This window comes from Rhodnius prolixus, unplaced genomic scaffold (assembly GCF_049639745.1).
Source record: "Rhodnius prolixus isolate KJV_2025 unplaced genomic scaffold, Rpr scaffold_5, whole genome shotgun sequence".
NCBI lineage: Eukaryota > Metazoa > Arthropoda > Insecta > Hemiptera > Reduviidae > Rhodnius > Rhodnius prolixus.
The window spans coordinates 34,936,785-34,956,772 of NW_027411624.1; the positions used below are offsets into that span (position 1 = coordinate 34,936,785).

Below are 19,988 nucleotides of genomic sequence, written 5' to 3' on the forward strand. Positions count from 1 at the left end.
CTGAGCTTACATTCCTTATTTATCCGAAATGGCATCATCTCCCAAACTTTATTCACTAGTATTATTGCCAGAAGCAGAAACACCTTACTGTTTACAGTAACCTATCCACAGGTTGGAGGTAAATGTTAGGTTACGAAAGTTTTCACCTACATTGAACTCCACGTAACTTTAATAAATAATTTGAAGATATAATATCTATCCGGTTAGGGTCACTCAAGTAACCTGAAGTCCAACTTCTCTTTAGGTGTTATTTCCTAGCCATCTTGAACAAGTGATGGTGGCCAAAAATTTAAAAATTTGTTGTGAGCACAATTATCTTAAAGTATAGAAAACAGCGGAATTTTTAGACATGTGTCCAAGTAAGTAAATTATTTCTTTTATAATAATGCTACTTATTTATTCGATACATTCTAGTCGAAATATTTTTTTTTTTTATTTATCACAAATCATCTAAGGGGTATAACTCCCATGATTTGCCAAATTCCTGCATTGAAATCGGTCAAAATTATAGTATACAAAGGTGTCAAGCATAGAGTTTAGGAAACACCGACTTCAACAAAAATTTCTTTTGCTGATTGTATGTCGAAATATATTACATACGGCTTCCCGAATTTTTGTCTACATTCGAAAGAAACATTACTACATCTCCTGCACTTGAAAGAAAAGATTTAGTTGTACAACTGTTGTCTTTGGGCAGTTTTCATTAATTTTTACAGAACCTTTCTCCATCGTGAAAAACAAGAACATGATGCATTAATTTCATCATTTTTACTTTTCTCATGCTGAATACAAAAAATAAATACTTTCATGGTGATGGGAAAAAAAAGTCGCAAATCTACTTAAAAAGTTCACCAACTTTTTTTTGGCTAGCGTGAAAGTAACATATTTTTCTAGCCTCCTCGCCTCGGAACTGCTTAAGCATTGGTCTGTCTAAAAGTTTGTCAGCTTATTAAGTTAATCAGAAGTAAAAGAAAGTAGAAATGAAGTTTTCTGAAAGAATAACACACATTTTTTTTTGTAATTAATTTTTAATAAGTTCCAAGTATATTTCATTTTGATTGACTATTGTAAGCCATATTGTCGATAAACTCCTCGTTGATAACAATTTTTGGGCTTAGAATAAAAATAAAAAGGGAACCCTTGCATTCAAACTTCAAGTTTTAGAGACGTTATTACATTTCACTCTCGTAAAGAAAGCGAACCATGGACCGTAACAAATGGAAACTGGATTGAGCTAAGTCAGCATTTGTTAAAAACAAAAAAATCATAAAAAAACACTTTGTGATGGTTCCAAGTTGTTGTACAAAAGGTCGTGATTCAGTTAGAAGTCGCCTTACCAAAAGATTAATGCAAAACTAAAAAATACTTATAAGGATTGGTTCTTATTGAAGCTGGAAATGTTCAAATTATTGAACTGTAACGTTGTCTATCGTGCTGCTAAAGTATTGGGTTGAAAAAAAAGTACCACTCCTTAATATAAAGTATTTTCTTGTTATTTCCCCTTACTGTGGGTAAGAAGTATTGGGATCATGAAAAATATTCGCTGAAAGATATAAATTTCAAATCGGTGCCACAACGGGACCCGTTAATCAAGATTTTAGATAAAAACAGTCATTCGGGGTGCCACATTATTCAATTGATTACCTGATTTCTTGAATTTTCTTTTTATAACTGTGATTTCCTGCAAACTTCGTACAGCAAGTTAATCAGATTAGATTCTTCAAAAGTCTGATGAGACTCATCAAAAAGCGGAGGCGTGCATTTTGCCTTTTCTAAACATCCAAGACCCTCACCTAAACTAGGTCATCACTCAGGGCGTTGTAAGGTTTATTCAATCTACAGTGGCTCCTTGAAAAAAAGACCTACGATCTTCCTGATAGCCGCCAGACCTTGCTGGTGTAGCGGTGTACTAAGTTTAGGCAACTAGCTTGCTAATAAACAATCTCGCCTGCATCTGGTGCACCCATCATTGCTCTTATTCTGGCAGCTCTGGCAAGGGATTTTGATACGCTGCAAAAGGGTTCAGGACTCTTTGCACCATCCGGCTTCGTCTTAATGCCCAGGATAAAAAAACCTTTGTTTTTTTTGCCAACAATTCCCGTCAGAATTCCCAAAGATTTTCACACCAGCTTTGGACAAAACTCCATAGAACTTAAATGACTTATAAGGCCTCCTGACTGTTCGAGAAAATGACGATTAAAATTAATTAATAATAGGTTTTAAGATAATAAAGAGTTCATGGGCTTTGTAATGGTTGATCACAGAGCTAGCTCGCTATTTACCAATTTATACGCTAAACAAATCAAAAGTATGTCAAAGTTTTTAGCTGAAAAATAATATTATAAATATAAAATACCAAGATAATGTTATATATGTTATATTTCCATTCTTATTTTTGATTTTACATAATAAATTAGGTGTGAAATCATCTCTCTAATACACTCTGTAAATATCATTATGAAAACATAACACTACCTTTGAACAATGGGCCATATTTTGGGCGAATGTAATTCCTTCTGTCTGACTTCACTGTTAACACTTTGCATCATATTTATCTAAAAATCTGTTTAAAAGCTTTATCTAACTTTTGCACTTTTTTTTTTTTTACATAATCCTTCGGAATAACTATGTCCAATATATCTTCATTTTTGAGATTAATGTGCTATTGTGTATTGAAGAAAACGAACCCTTACAGTTGACTTGACAACCAAAATGTTTATTCCTCATACAGCATAATTTCTCATAGCACAACAATTTCAACGAACACACAATTTACTTGCAAAAATACCATAATAATGGAAACTATTCGCAGATCGATGGCCAATTATTGTGATGTATATTACTGCGTTTAATTGTGCAGCTCGATAAGATAGTTTATCAGGCCACTGAAATTTGTAATGAGTTTGCTAGCTTGCAGGTGAAGTCACTTTCAGTTGGTTGATTTCAAAGAGTACCTGAGGAAAATTTGAAAAATAGAAATAATAAACTATTGTTTACCATCAAATTTCATCGATTTGTGAAATAGTTTTGGTTTTTGTGAAGGAAATGCCACCATTTGAAAAAGATCTTTGGGAATAACTTAGTCTCATTTTCACCTGCTTTATTCAAGGAAGTAATAACAAAAAATAAAAAATGTTTACTTATAAATCGGTGAATAGGTGAATGATTGTATTCTGTAATAAATTATCATGCAATCAACCAGCTAACTCTATCATTATTTACGCAATTATTTTTATCACTCAGGTGCGATTATAGTTTTTTGAAGAAGACCCAAGTGGCTAAAAGTTAGTTGTTTAGCGCGGAGAATAAAATCATTACGTTAGTTACTATCCGCGATCCATATAAATTGTGAAACAATCATTTTCAAGTATACAACCTGCAATAAAACTATAAAAGTAAAAACAGATAGTTTTGTAATTATTCGCAATAAAAAGTAATTAATGTAACCAGGACTCACGTATATATGAAGTCTGTTCGCTACATTAATTGATTTATTGTAAAGAATAAAATAAATAAATTTCGTAACATAGAACTGGTGGTTACTTATTTGATTTCCGTACAAAATTTCCATATTGTCCTAAAATCAAGTGAAGATACATATAAAAAAAGGTAGGCCAATTTGTAAACGTTAAAAGGCGTTGGATATTGAAAATAGAATTTCAATCCTACCTTATAATCATGAGGTTCCAAACACAGCATACGAAATGCTTTACAATCTCTCCTTTCAAGTTATATCCTAAGTAATAATCATGTGTATAAACTGAGGACCTTTATCCATCTTCAGACTAGCACTACACTTGTTGACTCAAGCGCGATAACGAAACATAAATAAAGTCAAAATCTCTACATCAACTGAATAATCTATCTCTGATAATGGCTTAGAGTCAGAAACCGGTCAGCGATACAATAAACATGAGAGCTACAATAGAGAAATTAAAAGATATTACCCAGTACTGCACAGCTAACCAACCTCATTTGCAATCATTTTAAGTCAAATGAATAAAATGTTTTAGGCGTAAACACAGTTTCGAAAATTGAGCAATTTGGCATAGTCGCATTATTTACCTTTCCTTGCAATCGATAATAATTAAATAAAGTCTGAAACTTAATAATTTGAAAAATAATTTGTAGATAGGATGAAAAACAAAAGTTATTTGAATAATTTACAAAAAAAAAATGTGTGTCTTGTCTGCTAAAAATGAATCACAAGGTCTTTATTATAGTTGAGTCAGACTTTTGATATTGACCTCGGTCAAACAATAAATCAAGCAAGGTTTTTCATTCATCTTATTTATTTATATATTTTGCGTGATTGAGTCTGTTCGACTGACAGCTTTCTTATCAACCTACCAAAAACTCTTGATTTGTTACCTTCTTTTCATTCTTTATTATTTAATTTAATGGGCGTCACCATCTAAGGTCGTTGGCGCCTGGTATTTTATTTTATTTTTATTTTTTAGTGCGCTGTTGGCCTCAGGATTGGGTTTTCTCGTTACAGACAACACTGGCCATCACTGGACAGTGAGCTGTAGGAAGCTTCTAGAAAGAGAGAATCTAAGGATCAGCGTTGGAAAGGAGCTAATTCCTTCCCTGATTTCCATTTTTACTCTATATAGCGTTTAATTTAATTTCTTATATGGCTAGGTCAAGGCCTGAAAGAATGTTTATTTCTTTGGCTGACAAATAAAAAACTAAGGCTGTGAGTGATAGTACAAATGGGATTGGCTAAATATTTAATCTCCTTAACAAAAACTTACAGTTTAAAATGTTAAGTATAAGGGTTGATTAAACGCCAAAAGGTACACAAATCAGCAAGTACCCAACATTTCATTCATGCTTAGTTGATATAATTTAAATAATTTTGCTGCATTAACTTTTCCTTCACATTTTTTAGAATTTATTAGATGTCACAGACCCTTATGCTGGCCATTTTCATCTACAAAATATTTGTTCAAGTAGCACTGTAGATTGACTTTAATCTATAATAATCAAACTATTAATTACATGTTAAAAAGAAAATGTTATTAAAAATAAAAAAAATTATGAGGCTAAAAAATTCACACTTTTTTAAAAAATGCTCACACCAACATACATCAATGATTTTGTTTATTTTATTTATTTATTTTATTTTTAAATAAAAATCGTCGGTTTAAGTTCATTCTTCGATTAAAGTAATTGTTATTTTATGTAGTAGTCAAACGTTTATTACAATAGGTAATAATTATCTGGCTTAAACGCAAATAATATAGTTTTCTTCAATTACATTCTCAATCTAGATGTTCTTCCCACAATGTTGTATGTATGTAATATAAAATAAATAAAATATGCATATTTTTAGGACAGTAATTATTCCAGTATTTTACTATAAGTAAAATTAGGGGGACTAAATTAAATTACAATAGAGAGATGAATGTTTAATAATCTACTTGTTATTAACTGTAAGTCATTTGTGCTCACGAATATTTCGGTAAGACGAATTCAAGACTGAAATATTGTTTCAGATCCTCCGTGATTCAAATTTAAACAGTAGCCGACTCTAACTTTGTCTTTTTTTACTTTTAACAAGCATGAATATGTGTCAGAATAATGGGCATATTAAAGATAAATCAGAAGAATAATTTGGAATAGAGTTAGAATAAAGTACCTATTTAATAACGAAGATATAATAAACATTTTATCATAATTATAACAAAAAAATATTATAAACGAACTGGCCAGCATAAGGGTCTGTGACATCTAATAAATTCTAAAAAATGTGAAGGAAAAGTTAATGCAGCAAAATTATTTAAATTATATCAACTAAGCATGAATGAAATGTTGGGTACTTGCTGATTTGTGTACCTTTTGGCGTTTAATCAACCCTTATACTTAACATTTTAAACTGTAAGTTTTTGTTAAGGAGATTTTTGTACCTTTTGGATAGATTTTCATTTTTGTCTATTTTGCGAAGTTACATATCTGCTTTACAGATTTTTTTAAAGTTTGGAATAAGCAATTCTATCATTATAACCTGATAAGGTGACCGTAATTACCACCGGAGAGATCTTTGTAATAAAGAATGATTATAGTTGCGGTCCCTAAACCATCCTCAATAACAATTCTTTTTTAGAAAGCGTCTTGAACAAAATAGCAAGGTATTTGTACGTAAATAGCAAAATTAAACTGCGATTTCAGAACTTCCTTTATGAGGAGTAAGAAAAATAAACTGCGATTACAATACTTTTCCATCAAAGGCAAAGAGTGAAATATTTTGAATCGAACGACAATTCATTGATGTAAATCGGTTCACTCATTGATAATTTTAACGATTGCAGTACTTCCTCTTAGTAGGTGTAAGAGCACGATGGCACTTCACAGCCACGTAGAGGAGCTTTAATCACTTCTTCGTGCTAAATTTTATCGAAATCGGACTAACCGTTATAGAAATATTGGTAATAATAGTTTTAGAAAGGGCCTTACTTGGTGGGGCAAACTCCCCTCCTTAAGAGGCATAGCATCGAGACTTTTACAGTGCAAATCTGTACAAAATTTTGATTCGAATGACACTTCATTCATGAAAATCGGTTCACGTGTCGGTAACTTGAAACGATTTCTATACTTCCCCTTAACAAGTGTAAGAGCAGATCGTCGCTTTAATGTTACGTAGGGAAGCCATAACCCTAGCATCCTACCAAATTTTATCAAAATCGGGCCAAGATTTACAGAGTAATTAGTAATAATAATTTTGGAGGAGGCCTTACATAAAGGGGGCTAACTCCTCTCCCATTCGATGTACAGCGTCGAGACCCCCAAAAGGCACATCTACATAAATTCCTGAATCGAATGACACCTCATTCATGAAAATCGGTTCGCGCGTTTAGGCGCTACGCAGTTTACAAAAAAGGTAACAACAACAAGAAGAACAAGAACAACAACAATTTCTGAAAAAGCCGTTTTTGCTCATTTTCAGCAACTTTTTTCTCAAAACCTATTAGATCTGGGTTGTTGCAAAAAAATTACAGTTATAAAGGAGGGTTTGCCCTTTATTTTAAAGAAAATTCGGGAATTTTATCTTTTATAGAAAAAGAGAAAAAAATTGTCAAAGTTGGGTGTTTTTCAACGTTACACTTTTTCGTGCAGTTTTTGACGATCAACCCTTATACAACTGTCCTACCGGACAGTTTTAATGAAAAAGTTCATAAATAGTAAAAAAATTATAAATCATTGCATGGTTTAAGTAGAAAAAATTGTTTTGTTTTTTCGCTGACAAACCAAATCAGACAGTGATGATTAGTGCCAAGGTACCTGATGCTGTAATTTTGGAATTCACATTCAAAAAATATTGAGAATTTTCACTTAATTTTTACAAGAAAGAATGTAATTCCTGTCGATGGCCTATAAACTTTGGCTACGCTGTTTTTATTACCATTCATTAATGCCAGTATATTAAATGAAAAAAATTACATATTTTTTTCTTATAGAAATTACTCTTTTTAAACTGTATGACAATGCTGATAAGCCAGGTGTGAAAAGTTTGCAAGGAGGTTTATCAATGGTTATCACCAGTGTTATTTCCTTCGTTTACTAACCAGCAAATGCTGATACTTAAAATCGCTATTTAATATAGTTTTACAACTATGGATGGTTTGAAATACAAGGATGTTCGTAATACACATTAGTAGCGTTAGAAACAATTCTATCCCAAGAGTATGTGAGTATTGTTTTCTGGTAATTTTTCTAAGTCTGAACAATGTGGTGCATAATTTTGCAATAAAAATTCATTTATATCTGAGTGGAATCACGTAATTGTCGTGTAGAATATGATTCCTCTTTGAAACTATCGCTTATTTTCAAAAAAAAATATATATTTACAGCTTGGTTGTCAGCGAAGTGTTAGATAAATGTAATATTATTAAAGTGTGGTAGGTTTTAATAATGATTGCCTAAATCATTCGGTTATAAGGAAAGCTTTACATGTTTTATATATACTTTAATATTGTGTAACTCAACTCAGTTGGCTATAAAATCTTCCAATATAACTGTATTAAATAAAAATGTCTTTAATAAAAACACTTGAAAAGTAACTACGAAACTTTCATTCCACCCTAATATTTGCGTGTTTTTTAATAATTTGTTTTTCTTTTCTCAGGTTGGTGACGTGCTAGTTGGACACAATATAACATATTGAGAGATTAAATTGATGAGTCAATTTCAACGAAACATTGCGACACTGTAGTAGAAAAATACACCTTAAATTGTAGTTCTGCCATCTGAGAATTAACAAGAAGCATAAGTTGACCATTCTATTGTGAGTAGTAAACCTTTTTTCTCAATTCTAATTGTTTCACAGCTTGTAGAAAGAAAGAAATAAGTCTTTATTCAATTTAAAAAGATACATATCTTTTAATTATTTCTTTTAAAAAATATGTATAAATTATAGAATTCATAATGCACAAATTAATAAATCATATAATAATAAAACAAAAAAGAAACTTTATTCAATTTAAGTAATTAAGATATTTAGCCATAAAGACATCCACATGGTACTCTGACCGTCAGGGGAGTCTGTTCAGATATAGTGAATTAATTTAGTGAGTCAGAAATTATCAGTGTGATAAATATATATCTATACACATATATTTAAATATGATCGTATTTTTATTTATTTATTTTATAATATATATTATGTATTTTAATAAGTAAGTAAATTTTACTAAACATAAACTATGTTAATAAAGCACGGCGAGACAAAGCAGCAAGGTAATATTTGGCCAACGCCTCCCAATCCTTTCCATTCAAGTAAGCCGCAACGTGCTGAGCGGGAAGGGTTCACGATCCGAACCATTGCTCACGCAGGTTGCTCAATGCATGGCAGACCGCAGTAAGTCTTTGCCAGAAATCTTACAAAAAGATACCAGATGATCCTTGGTAGTTTCACAGCTTGTAAGTTGGTTAATTTTATTTAGACTTCACTTTTTTTTTTGGAACATTCCAAATTTTATTTTATATTCACCTTTTTAGTATGAGTAGATTTTGGAGAAGTAGGATTTGTAATCGCAAAATTTAAAAGTCTTAGGAAAATAGTAAATTTTCTCTGGTACGAATCTAACCTTCATAATGACCTCAAAATCTTGTCTTTTTTTTTTCTAAAGGCGGATATTTCAAATAGTTCTTATCTAATTCAGCGAGCTTTTTTTGAGGAAAAAAAAGAGGAATTTTAAATTTTATTGTTTTCAAATTCCCTCAGGTCTTTTTTAGAATGAACTTGTTGAGTTAGTTACTTCTTGAAGTACATCGTATACGTATTTAGGAATGCCGTTCAGCAGTTCGAGTAGATTTCAATCCGTACTTCAGTAAAAGCAAAATGACAGTATCCTGCACATGGAACATCAATTGTGGGGGAGTTAGTAGAATGATAAGTTGAAGAAAGCCTCTTGTTAAAATTTAAAATTTTATGTATTCACAAAGGAAGATGTAAATGACGTTAAATAATTTTTTTAAAACATTCTGCTATTAGAATTTTTATTTATTAATACAACTTGAAGAATAATGGTGTATGAAAATGTAGAGTATGCTATTTTTCTTGGAGCCCATATACTTGGATTTTAAACGAAACACCCTATAAATCTGAGGCTTCCAAAACGAGTATTTCTCTCAGTATTTTCTTCAGACACAGTTTAGTTAGTTATGAAAATGTTATCTATCGGCTAAATAATACTTATTAGTAACCAGTCTTCTAAAATTACTTCTCTCTTGCTAATTTTATAGAAATTTAAAAATAGTTTAGATAATAATTTAAATTTAGAAATAGTTTCATATTTGTAGGATCACATATTCCACTCAAGTCGAAACTTCATATATTTAATGCCGTGTCGCGAGCCATTCTCTGCTATGCAGCGCAAGTGTCGGGGTCAGAGTATTTTTATGTAGTAGAAAAAGTTCTTTGGTTTTTCATTAGAAAGTTATTCGCCCTGCCAAATTTCACCCCAACTTACATACTTCACTTAGAGACTGGTCTAGAGCCTATTTTCCATTATACCTTAACGTTAAATAGTCGCTATTTAGTGAAGGTATTGAATATGGACCATTCAAGATTTCCCCGAGTAATCGCGGAAGAAGTTCTAAGGCTGGGAGTATCTTGGGCTGGGAACACTGGATCACTTTAGCTTCCCAGACTGGAGTTGCCCTTAGTTTTGATAGGTCTGAAAGAGAAGTTCTTAATTTAAAACTCCAATCTATAGTGGCTCGCCTAAAAGAGAATTTTAATCTTAAGCAAATTGAAAGGGCGCAGGCTTCACATCGGTACACTACTTACAGGCTGCTGAATCATGAAGCTAGGTGTGCGGATTTGAGCGATAGAGGTGAGGTGTGCAGTAGTAATGAAGAGATGCGATGGGTGATCAGGTTGAGGGGAGAACTGCTGAATCTCAACCATAAACCTTATAACCCTGATGGTCAGGGAGAATGTTCCCTCTGTAATTATAGGGTTCAGGAGGATACTTTCCATTTTGTAGCGGTCTGTCCTATCCTTGCCTCTTATCGCCTAGAGGTTTTTGGCGAAAGATTCCTTTCATTTGACTTTTTTATAACTCTCTTAGATGGTCCAAACTGGACTAATCTGATTAAATATGTAGTTGGTGCTTGGAAGTACAGGAGGATGCTTAATAGTGAATACAGCTGCTGTTGATCTAAAATGATGGTCTGATCTTTGAAACCTCAGTTTCATAATTTCTAATTATTTACAATTTCTTATTTTATTTTTGATGCTTAATTTCATTTTTTTCTAATTTCCCAGTGAAGTGAGCATTATTTTAGAGAGTATTGTTTTGTTAACTATTTATTTATAAGTTAGAATATTGGATTCTGAATGACCTGCTGATTTGTTTATTATTATTTGTTGATTATTTATTATTATTATTATTATTATTATTAGGTATTCTTTGGCTATTGATTAATTTTTTAAGATTATTATTTTTTCTCTCTAGTATAAAGAAAAGTAAAAGAATAAAAGAAAAGAAAGAGGTCTGTTTATTTCATATTATCAACAACACAAAATTGTTTATAATTATTAAAAATGTATAGTTTTACTTTATTTATATTTATATAATTTGATTTATATTCAAAACCAAACCCCGGCAGACGGATTTCCATGCCGTAATAAGTTTTTTTATTTTTTATAAATTAAAATGTATTATGTATTTTGAGTTTCTCAATAAAACTTTATTATTATTATTTGTAGGATATTTCCATTAGGGTATATGGATAACGAGTGGTCGAAGCTGAATTACAAACACCTCAATTAGACTGCACAGTTCATTAGAATATCTTTGTATTTCTGATATGATGTGTTTGTTATTTGTCCTGCAGCTTAATTTTTTATTTTTAACTGCTATTTTTCTTTCATTTAACTAAAACTATACATTAGATATGAAGTTCACTTACTTTATCCCCTTTATTGCAATTCTCAACATTAAAATGGTAGATATTTCTTCAAATTGGTATTTTTATTCCATTGTTTGGGGTTTTATATTCTTTGAAAGGCAATCTTTATTGAATTATCCGCTACTACGTCTCATAAACATGCATCTAAAAGTAGTTGTAAGATAAAAGTGAAGACCTATGTTATTTATTAGTAAGTGTACTGTGGTTTTAAAATAGTTTTTTAGTTCTGTTATAGGTGCCTTCGTCCTCTTTCAGCCATTCGCCAGCTTGCACTTACGTTTGAGAATCCATCTTGACATCCAGCAGCACTTCTGCATTTAAGCTGAAGTAATTTCCATCTATATCTTCATTCCGGACGATGTAAGGAACATAGAAAGATGAATCAAAATTCATGTTCATATAATGAACTGATTGTTTTAATGTATTTATCTTTTATTTTTCCAGTGTACTCCTTTCTGAGCCCTTTCAACCCTTCACAGTCTGCTGCCACCTTTTAGGCCATTCTTTACATCCAGCAGCACGTCCATACTTTGGAGAGTCTTTTACACCTATTTCTACATTTCAAGAAAAATCTACTCATGCTCACTTGTGAGGCTGTTCTTTCAGGTAATTATCCCTTAATTCGCAAAGCATTTTAACAGAAATAAAACCCTTTCTTCAAATGATTTAGATCTTTTCCTTTATGAATAAGATAAAATTTAATTTTATTCAAAGTAGGTTATACTTAGATTGAAACATACAACATAAATGTTCATGCGATTGCTATAGGATTTCGAATCACTGTTTAATAATTTATTATACAATATTTCTAATGTTTAGTTTATTTAATTCATCACATGTATATTACAGAAATAATGGCCAATTTCAGGCATGATTTTTTTTTTTTTTATTTTTTGTCAACTTATTTTATGTCAACCTTTCGTTCTGGGACTAGGTCCATCTTCAGGGCTCATCTAATTATATGTATTGATACACTGTTACATCTAAGATTATTGTGTCTTCTGTCCTGACTATTTAGATACTAGGATTAATTACTGGGAATTAGGTGCTGTTTAGAATTCATATAGGAGATGAAATTTATTACTAACTACGGTTTTGTTTTATTTGAGGTATAATTGTAAAGAAATATGATTGTAAATTGTAAATGACTGATGTAGAGAGCCATACCTCAACTTCATTTATAGTCTGCTAAGTTTCAGTAACAAAATTGCTTACAAAAATAGTTTCAAGGTTAATGTTAAGAACTATTTGTTTATTAGTAAGTGTATCTTGTTTTGAATTTAGTTTTCTTTTGTTCCTTTACAGAGTGCCTTCGTCCCTCGGCCCTTTTAGCCATTCGCTGGCGCACAGTTAGCCTTGGAGGACCCTTTTTTACATCTAGCAGCACTTCCCAACTTAAGTTAAGATGATTCGCATCCACTTCTACATTCTGGTCATTAAAAGGAATTTAGAACATCTAGCACACATTCTTGTAGAGCTGTAATTCAGGTAGTTTTATCTCAGTAAAGTATTGTTAATTATTGATCGATTGATATTGTTAACTGAGTCAATTATCCTAAAGGGAGAAAGATTATTGCCAATTTCAGTCATAATATTTTATTTATTTTTTGCCAAGCTTTCAACTTAGAGACTAGGCCATCTTCAAGGCTTATACTTACTTATCAGCAATCATAATATTTTTTTACATCGAAGTGTTGTGTTTTCTGCCCTGACAGTTTAGACACGGGTATTAGGTGCTCTTTAGTATTAATTCAGATAGGAATACAAATTGATTAACTAGGTTGTTTTAATTTTGATAGTAGTAAATAAGAATAATAGTAAAGAAAGCTTCTTAAAACTAGAATTACCTCATTAAGCACTTTTTTTAATTAAATAATGTTAGTTTTAAGAATTAAAACAGCGTATGGAGTGGTGCCTGCAAAACGTCTCACCAAATTTTGCAAATACAGTTTATTTAATAAATAAGTTATAAAAACGTATACACAATTATAAAACGTAGTTGTATTGTAATTTTGAATTTAATCCAATTAGTTCTATATTTCATTTTAACTTTGCTAACAATAAAGTGAAAACTCATTAATTCAGAAAGTCTTCATTTATTTACCAATTTTTTCATAATCTTATTGTTTTAAATTATATTTGTATAAAAATAAATAAATTAAAAATGAGTGGTTAAAATGCCAAAATAGAAAAAACTAGAATCAATAATCATGAGGTTGGAAAGAAATATTAATGAAATTAAAAAAGAAATTAATAATAGTTTCTAAATTGGTCACTAGGTAGCAGCATTAATTGGAAAAGTAATGGATAGTACTTTCAAAAAGCGCCACTAGGTAGCAACACTTGATGGACCTCTATATATAGAACTAAATAATTTTCTTCAGTATCATCGATGAGATCAAAGGGAGAGGACATTTTGTCGGTCTCCAAAAATGATAGTTGTAAAAAGCGCCACTAGGTGGCAACACTAACTGGACTTTTAAACATAAAACTAATAAAATTTCTTCAGTACCATCTGAGACATTAAGGGGTGAGGACAGTCTGTCGTCGGTCTCTCCAAATATGTCTTGACATATTCGAAAATAAGTATGATAAATAAAAAAAATGAACATCAAAATATGATAAATGTTTTGTTGAATAAGTTTTGTATATTTAGTGTGTTAAAAGAATCTCCTAAAATGTTAGAGTGGTAGATGCAGATGGTACAAAAGACGAAAGAAACCAATTTATGTTAGATAAGGTTTTAATAATTTCAAACAGTGTGGTAAAAGGTAAACAAAAAAATAACCAGGGTGTTACCAGCAGTTGATACACACAAATGTAATAAAACGTTTTGTTGAATAGAATAATAAGTTCTGTATATTTAGTGGTTAAAAGAATCTCCTAAAATGTAGGGTGGTAGTATGTAGAAGGTACAAAAAACGAAAGAAACCAAAGTTATATTTTATGTTGATAGGGTTTAATAATTTCAAACAGTGTGGTAAAAGGTAAAAAATAAGAATAACCAGGAGTGGTAACCAGATGTACCCAATAAGATAAGGTTGTTTAATTGCCCCACCCTCCGCACCCTGCGAATTTAACTTTGCTTTATAAAAACCAGGGCAAAATGGCCACTATCGAAGGAACTTTCATTTATTGCTTTTTTTTCAGCGAATACAATTTATTATAGCTTTTTTTTAATAGAATCTATTAATAATAACATAATACCACATAATTATAGTTGCATCTAATTTAAAAAAGGTCAAACAGTATGATTAATTAAAGAAAACGATTAATTTTAAAATTGTGTTAGTTTGTGATTAGCTACCAGAAAGCAGCACCTGTTCTAGAAAAAGTACTATCTTTCAACTTGTACAACAGTTTTTATTTTTAAATTAAAATAAATCCATTAACTACTCATTTTTTCACAAAATTAATAAAAATACAGAATTGTGAAGTGAAAACAAACTTATTCGTAATTCGAATCTATCTTTTTTAATTTTATTTCGTAGAGGATGCCATAACTACTTTAGTTCATAATATAAAACTTAAAAGAGAAATAATATGAACATATGTTAAATTGAAAGCTTAAAAGGTGGGAATTTATCATTTTATGTTTAATATTGTTAACTTGCCGGCAAAATATAAATAAGGCGAGTACTGTAATAATTTTAAACTAACCAAGGAAGAAAAATTACCTTTCTCCAAGAAAGCTATTGTTAGATCTGAAAACCACTTAGAGTATTAATTAAACAAAATTGATTATGCCTGTTTTTATCTACTTACGTTTTTAGGAGGTCGCGGACTGATTTTTTAGAATCTATCCTCCCCTAAAGCAAAATATTCCTTTCAGATATGTAAGGGAGTGTGCCCACGAGATCACAGGGTGGCATCTTCTTGACCAGCACGAAACAAGAAATGCCCAACACCTACATTCTGTTTACAGGCAAAAGGTGGTTCTTACAGGAATGATTAGCCTGTTTTGGAAGTATATGAGACGAAATAACCATTCAAAATCAGAAATTCTCTTTATTTTGGGATCGAAAAGTGTGTTTTCCATCGCCTTCATTCTATATACAGGCCAAAGGTGGTTCGTACAAGTATGGTTGGCCTGTTTTGGAAGTATATGAGACGAAATAACCATTCAAAATCAGAAATTCTCTTTATTTTGGGATCGAAAAGTGTGTTTTCCATCGCCTTCATTCTATATACAGGCCAAAGGTGGTTCGTACAAGTATGGTTGGCCTGTTTTGGAAGTATATGAGACGAAATAACCATTCAAAATCAGAAATTCTCTTTATTTTGGGATCGAAAAGTGTGTTTTCCATCGCCTTCATTCTATATACAGGCCAAAGGTGGTCCGTACAAGTATGGTTGGCTTGTTTTGGAAGTATATGAGACGAAATAACCATTCAAAATCAGAAATTCTCTTCATTTTGGGATCGAAAAGTGTGTTTTCCATCGCCTTCATTCTATATACAGGCCAAAGGTGGTTCGTACAAGTATGGTTGGCCTGTTTTGGAAGTATATGAGACGAAATAACCATTCAAAATCAGAAATTCTCTTTATTTTGGGATCGAAAAGTGTGTTTTCCATCGCCTTCATTCTATATACAGGCCAAAGGTGGTTCGTACAAGTATGGTTGGCCTGTTTTGGAAGTATATGAGACGAAATAACCATTCAAAATCAGAAATTCTCTTTATTTTGGGATCGAAAAGTGTGTTTTCCATCGCCTTCATTCTATATACAGGCCAAAGGTGGTTCGTACAAGTATGGTTGGCCTGTTTTGGAAGTATATGAGACGAAATAACCATTCAAAATCAGAAATTCTCTTTATTTTGGGATCGAAAAGTGTGTTTTCCATCGCCTTCATTCTATATACAGGCCAAAGGTGGTTCGTACAAGTATGGTTGGCCTGTTTTGGAAGTATATGAGACGAAATAACCATTCAAAATCAGAAATTCTCTTTATTTTGGGATCGAAAAGTGTGTTTTCCATCGCCTTCATTCTATATACAGGCCAAAGGTGGTTCGTACAAGTATGGTTGGCCTGTTTTGGAAGTATATGAGACGAAATAACCATTCAAAATCAGAAATTCTCTTTATTTTGGGATCGAAAAGTGTGTTTTCCATCGCCTTCATTCTATATACAGGCCAAAGGTGGTTCGTACAAGTATGGTTGGCCTGTTTTGGAAGTATATGAGACGAAATAACCATTCAAAATCAGAAATTCTCTTTATTTTGGGATCGAAAAGTGTGTTTTCCATCGCCTTCATTCTATATACAGGCCAAAGGTGGTTCGTACAAGTATGGTTGGCCTGTTTTGGAAGTATATGAGACGAAATAACCATTCAAAATCAGAAATTCTCTTTATTTTGGGATCGAAAAGTGTGTTTTCCATCGCCTTCATTCTATATACAGGCCAAAGGTGGTTCGTACAAGTATGGTTGGCCTGTTTTGGAAGTATATGAGACGAAATAACCATTCAAAATCAGAAATTCTCTTTATTTTGGGATCGAAAAGTGTGTTTTCCATCGCCTTCATTCTATATACAGGCCAAAGGTGGTTCGTACAAGTATGGTTGGCCTGTTTTGGAAGTATATGAGACGAAATAACCATTCAAAATCAGAAATTCTCTTTATTTTGGGATCGAAAAGTGTGTTTTCCATCGCCTTCATTCTATATACAGGCCAAAGGTGGTTCGTACAAGTATGGTTGGCCTGTTTTGGAAGTATATGAGACGAAATAACAATTCAAAATCAGAAATTCTCTTTATTTTGGGATCGAAAAGTGTGTTTTCCATCGCCTTCATTCTATATACAGGCCAAAGGTGGTTCGTACAAGTATGGTTGGCCTGTTTTGGAAGTATATGAGACGAAATAACCATTCAAAATCAGAAATTCTCTTTATTTTGGGATCGAAAAGTGTGTTTTCCATCGCCTTCATTCTATATACAGGCCAAAGGTGGTTCGTACAAGTATGGTTGGCCTGTTTTGGAAGTATATGAGACGAAATAACCATTCAAAATCAGAAATTCTCTTTATTTTGGGATCGAAAAGTGTGTTTTCCATCGCCTTCATTCTATATACAGGCCAAAGGTGGTTCGTACAAGTATGGTTGGCCTGTTTTGGAAGTATATGAGACGAAATAACCATTCAAAATCAGAAATTCTCTTTATTTTGGGATCGAAAAGTGTGTTTTCCATCGCCTTCATTCTATATACAGGCCAAAGGTGGTTCGTACAAGTATGGTTGGCCTGTTTTGGAAGTATATGAGACGAAATAACCATTCAAAATCAGAAATTCTCTTTATTTTGGGATCGAAAAGTGTGTTTTCCATCGCCTTCATTCTATATACAGGCCAAAGGTGGTTCGTACAAGTATGGTTGGCCTGTTTTGGAAGTATATGAGACGAAATAACCATTCAAAATCAGAAATTCTCTTTATTTTGGGATCGAAAAGTGTGTTTTCCATCGCCTTCATTCTATATACAGGCCAAAGGTGGTTCGTACAAGTATGGTTGGCCTGTTTTGGAAGTATATGAGACGAAATAACCAATCAAAATCAGAAATTCTCTTTATTTTGGGATCGAAAAGTGTGTTTTCCATCGCCTTCATTCTATATACGGGCCAAAGGTGGTTCGTACAAGTATGGTTGGCCTGTTTTGGAAGTATATGAGACGAAATAACCATTCAAAATCAGAAATTCTCTTTATTTTGGGATCGAAAAGTGTGTTTTCCATCGCCTTCATTCTATATACAGGCCAAAGGTGGTTCGTACAAGTATGGTTGGCCTGTTTTGGAAGTATATGAGACGAAATAACCATTCAAAATCAGAAATTCTCTTTATTTTGGGATCGAAAAGTGTGTTTTCCATCGCCTTCATTCTATATACAGGCCAAAGGTGGTTCGTACAAGTATGGTTGGCCTGTTTTGGAAGTATATGAGACGAAATAACCATTCAAAATCAGAAATTCTCTTTATTTTGGGATCGAAAAGTGTGTTTTCCATCGCCTTCATTCTATATACAGGCCAAAGGTGGTTCGTACAAGTATGGTTGGCCTGTTTTGGAAGTATATGAGACGAAATAACCATTCAAAATCAGAAATTCTCTTTATTTTGGGATCGAAAAGTGTGTTTTCCATCGCCTTCATTCTATATACAGGCCAAAGGTGGTTCGTACAAGTATGGTTGGCCTGTTTTGGAAGTATATGAGACGAAATAACCATTCAAAATCAGAAATTCTCTTTATTTTGGGATCGAAAAGTGTGTTTTCCATCGCCTTCATTCTATATACAGGCCAAAGGTGGTTCGTACAAGTATGGTTGGCCTGTTTTGGAAGTATATGAGACGAAATAACCATTCAAAATCAGAAATTCTCTTTATTTTGGGATCGAAAAGTGTGTTTTCCATCGCCTTCATTCTATATACAGGCCAAAGGTGGTTCGTACAAGTATGGTTGGCCTGTTTTGGAAGTATATGAGACGAAATAACCATTCAAAATCAGAAATTCTCTTTATTTTGGGATCGAAAAGTGTGTTTTCCATCGCCTTCATTCTATATACAGGCCAAAGGTGGTTCGTACAAGTATGATTGGCCTGTTTTGGAAGTATATGAGACGAAATAACCATTCAAAATCAGAAATTCTCTTTATTTTGGGATCGAAAAGTGTGTTTTCCATCGCCTTCATTCTATATACAGGCCAAAGGTGGTTCGTACAAGTATGGTTGGCCTGTTTTGGAAGTATATGAGACGAAATAACCATTCAAAATCAGAAATTCTCTTTATTTTGGGATCGAAAAGTGTGTTTTCCATCGCCTTCATTCTATATACAGGCCAAAGGTGGTTCGTACAAGTATGGTTGGCCTGTTTTGGAAGTATATGAGACGAAATAACCAATCAAAATCAGAAATTCTCTTTATTTTGGGATCGAAAAGTGTGTTTTCCATCGCCTTCATTCTATATACGGGCCAAAGGTGGTTCGTACAAGTATGGTTGGCCTGTTTTGGAAGTATATGAGACGAAATAACCATTCAAAATCAGAAATTCTCTTTATTTTGGGATCGAAAAGTGTGTTTTCCATCGCCTTCATTCTATATACAGGCCAAAGGTGGTTCGTACAAGTATGGTTGGCCTGTTTTGGAAGTATATGAGACGAAATAACCATTCAAAATCAGAAATTCTCTTTATTTTGGGATCGAAAAGTGTGTTTTCCATCGCCTTCATTCTATATACAGGCCAAAGGTGGTTCGTACAAGTATGGTTGGCCTGTTTTGGAAGTATATGAGACGAAATAACCATTCAAAATCAGAAATTCTCTTTATTTTGGGATCGAAAAGTGTGTTTTCCATCGCCTTCATTCTATATACAGGCCAAAGGTGGTTCGTACAAGTATGGTTGGCCTGTTTTGGAAGTATATGAGACGAAATAACAATTCAAAATCAGAAATTCTCTTTATTTTGGGATCGAAAAGTGTGTTTTCCATCGCCTTCATTCTATATACAGGCCAAAGGTGGTTCGTACAAGTATGGTTGGCCTGTTTTGGAAGTATATGAGACGAAATAACCATTCAAAATCAGAAATTCTCTTTA

General features: G+C 32.5%; 1 protein-coding gene and 1 long non-coding RNA gene across 6 annotated transcripts in view; one reads left to right on the forward strand and one right to left on the reverse strand.

Annotated features, from left to right (window-relative positions):
* The window catches only part of LOC141458848 (uncharacterized), a 60,176-nt gene extending 59,999 nt beyond the window's left edge, over positions 1-177 (reverse strand). For 2 of the 3 annotated variants that reach the window (XM_074137389.1, XM_074137390.1), the window contains exon 1: positions 1-112. In XM_074137389.1, coding sequence (XP_073993490.1) covers positions 1-38 — 38 coding nt within the window. In that variant the 5' untranslated portion in view covers positions 39-112. The other variant, XM_074137386.1, reaches the window with a different exon arrangement.
* Positions 134-19,988, forward strand: part of LOC141458851 (uncharacterized) — a 25,195-nt gene continuing 5,340 nt past the window's right edge. Inside the window, exons 1-7 of one of the 3 annotated variants that reach the window (XR_012461225.1) lie at positions 134-359; positions 8,129-8,287; positions 8,718-8,922; positions 11,646-11,781; positions 11,866-12,027; positions 12,727-12,909; positions 13,304-13,509. This is a non-coding gene — a long non-coding RNA (uncharacterized lncRNA). Of the gene's footprint in view, positions 360-7,245; positions 7,691-8,128; positions 8,288-8,717; positions 8,923-11,645; positions 11,782-11,865; positions 12,028-12,726; positions 12,910-13,303; positions 13,510-19,988 lie in introns of those variants that run through there. The other 2 variants (XR_012461224.1, XR_012461226.1) reach the window with 2 other exon arrangements.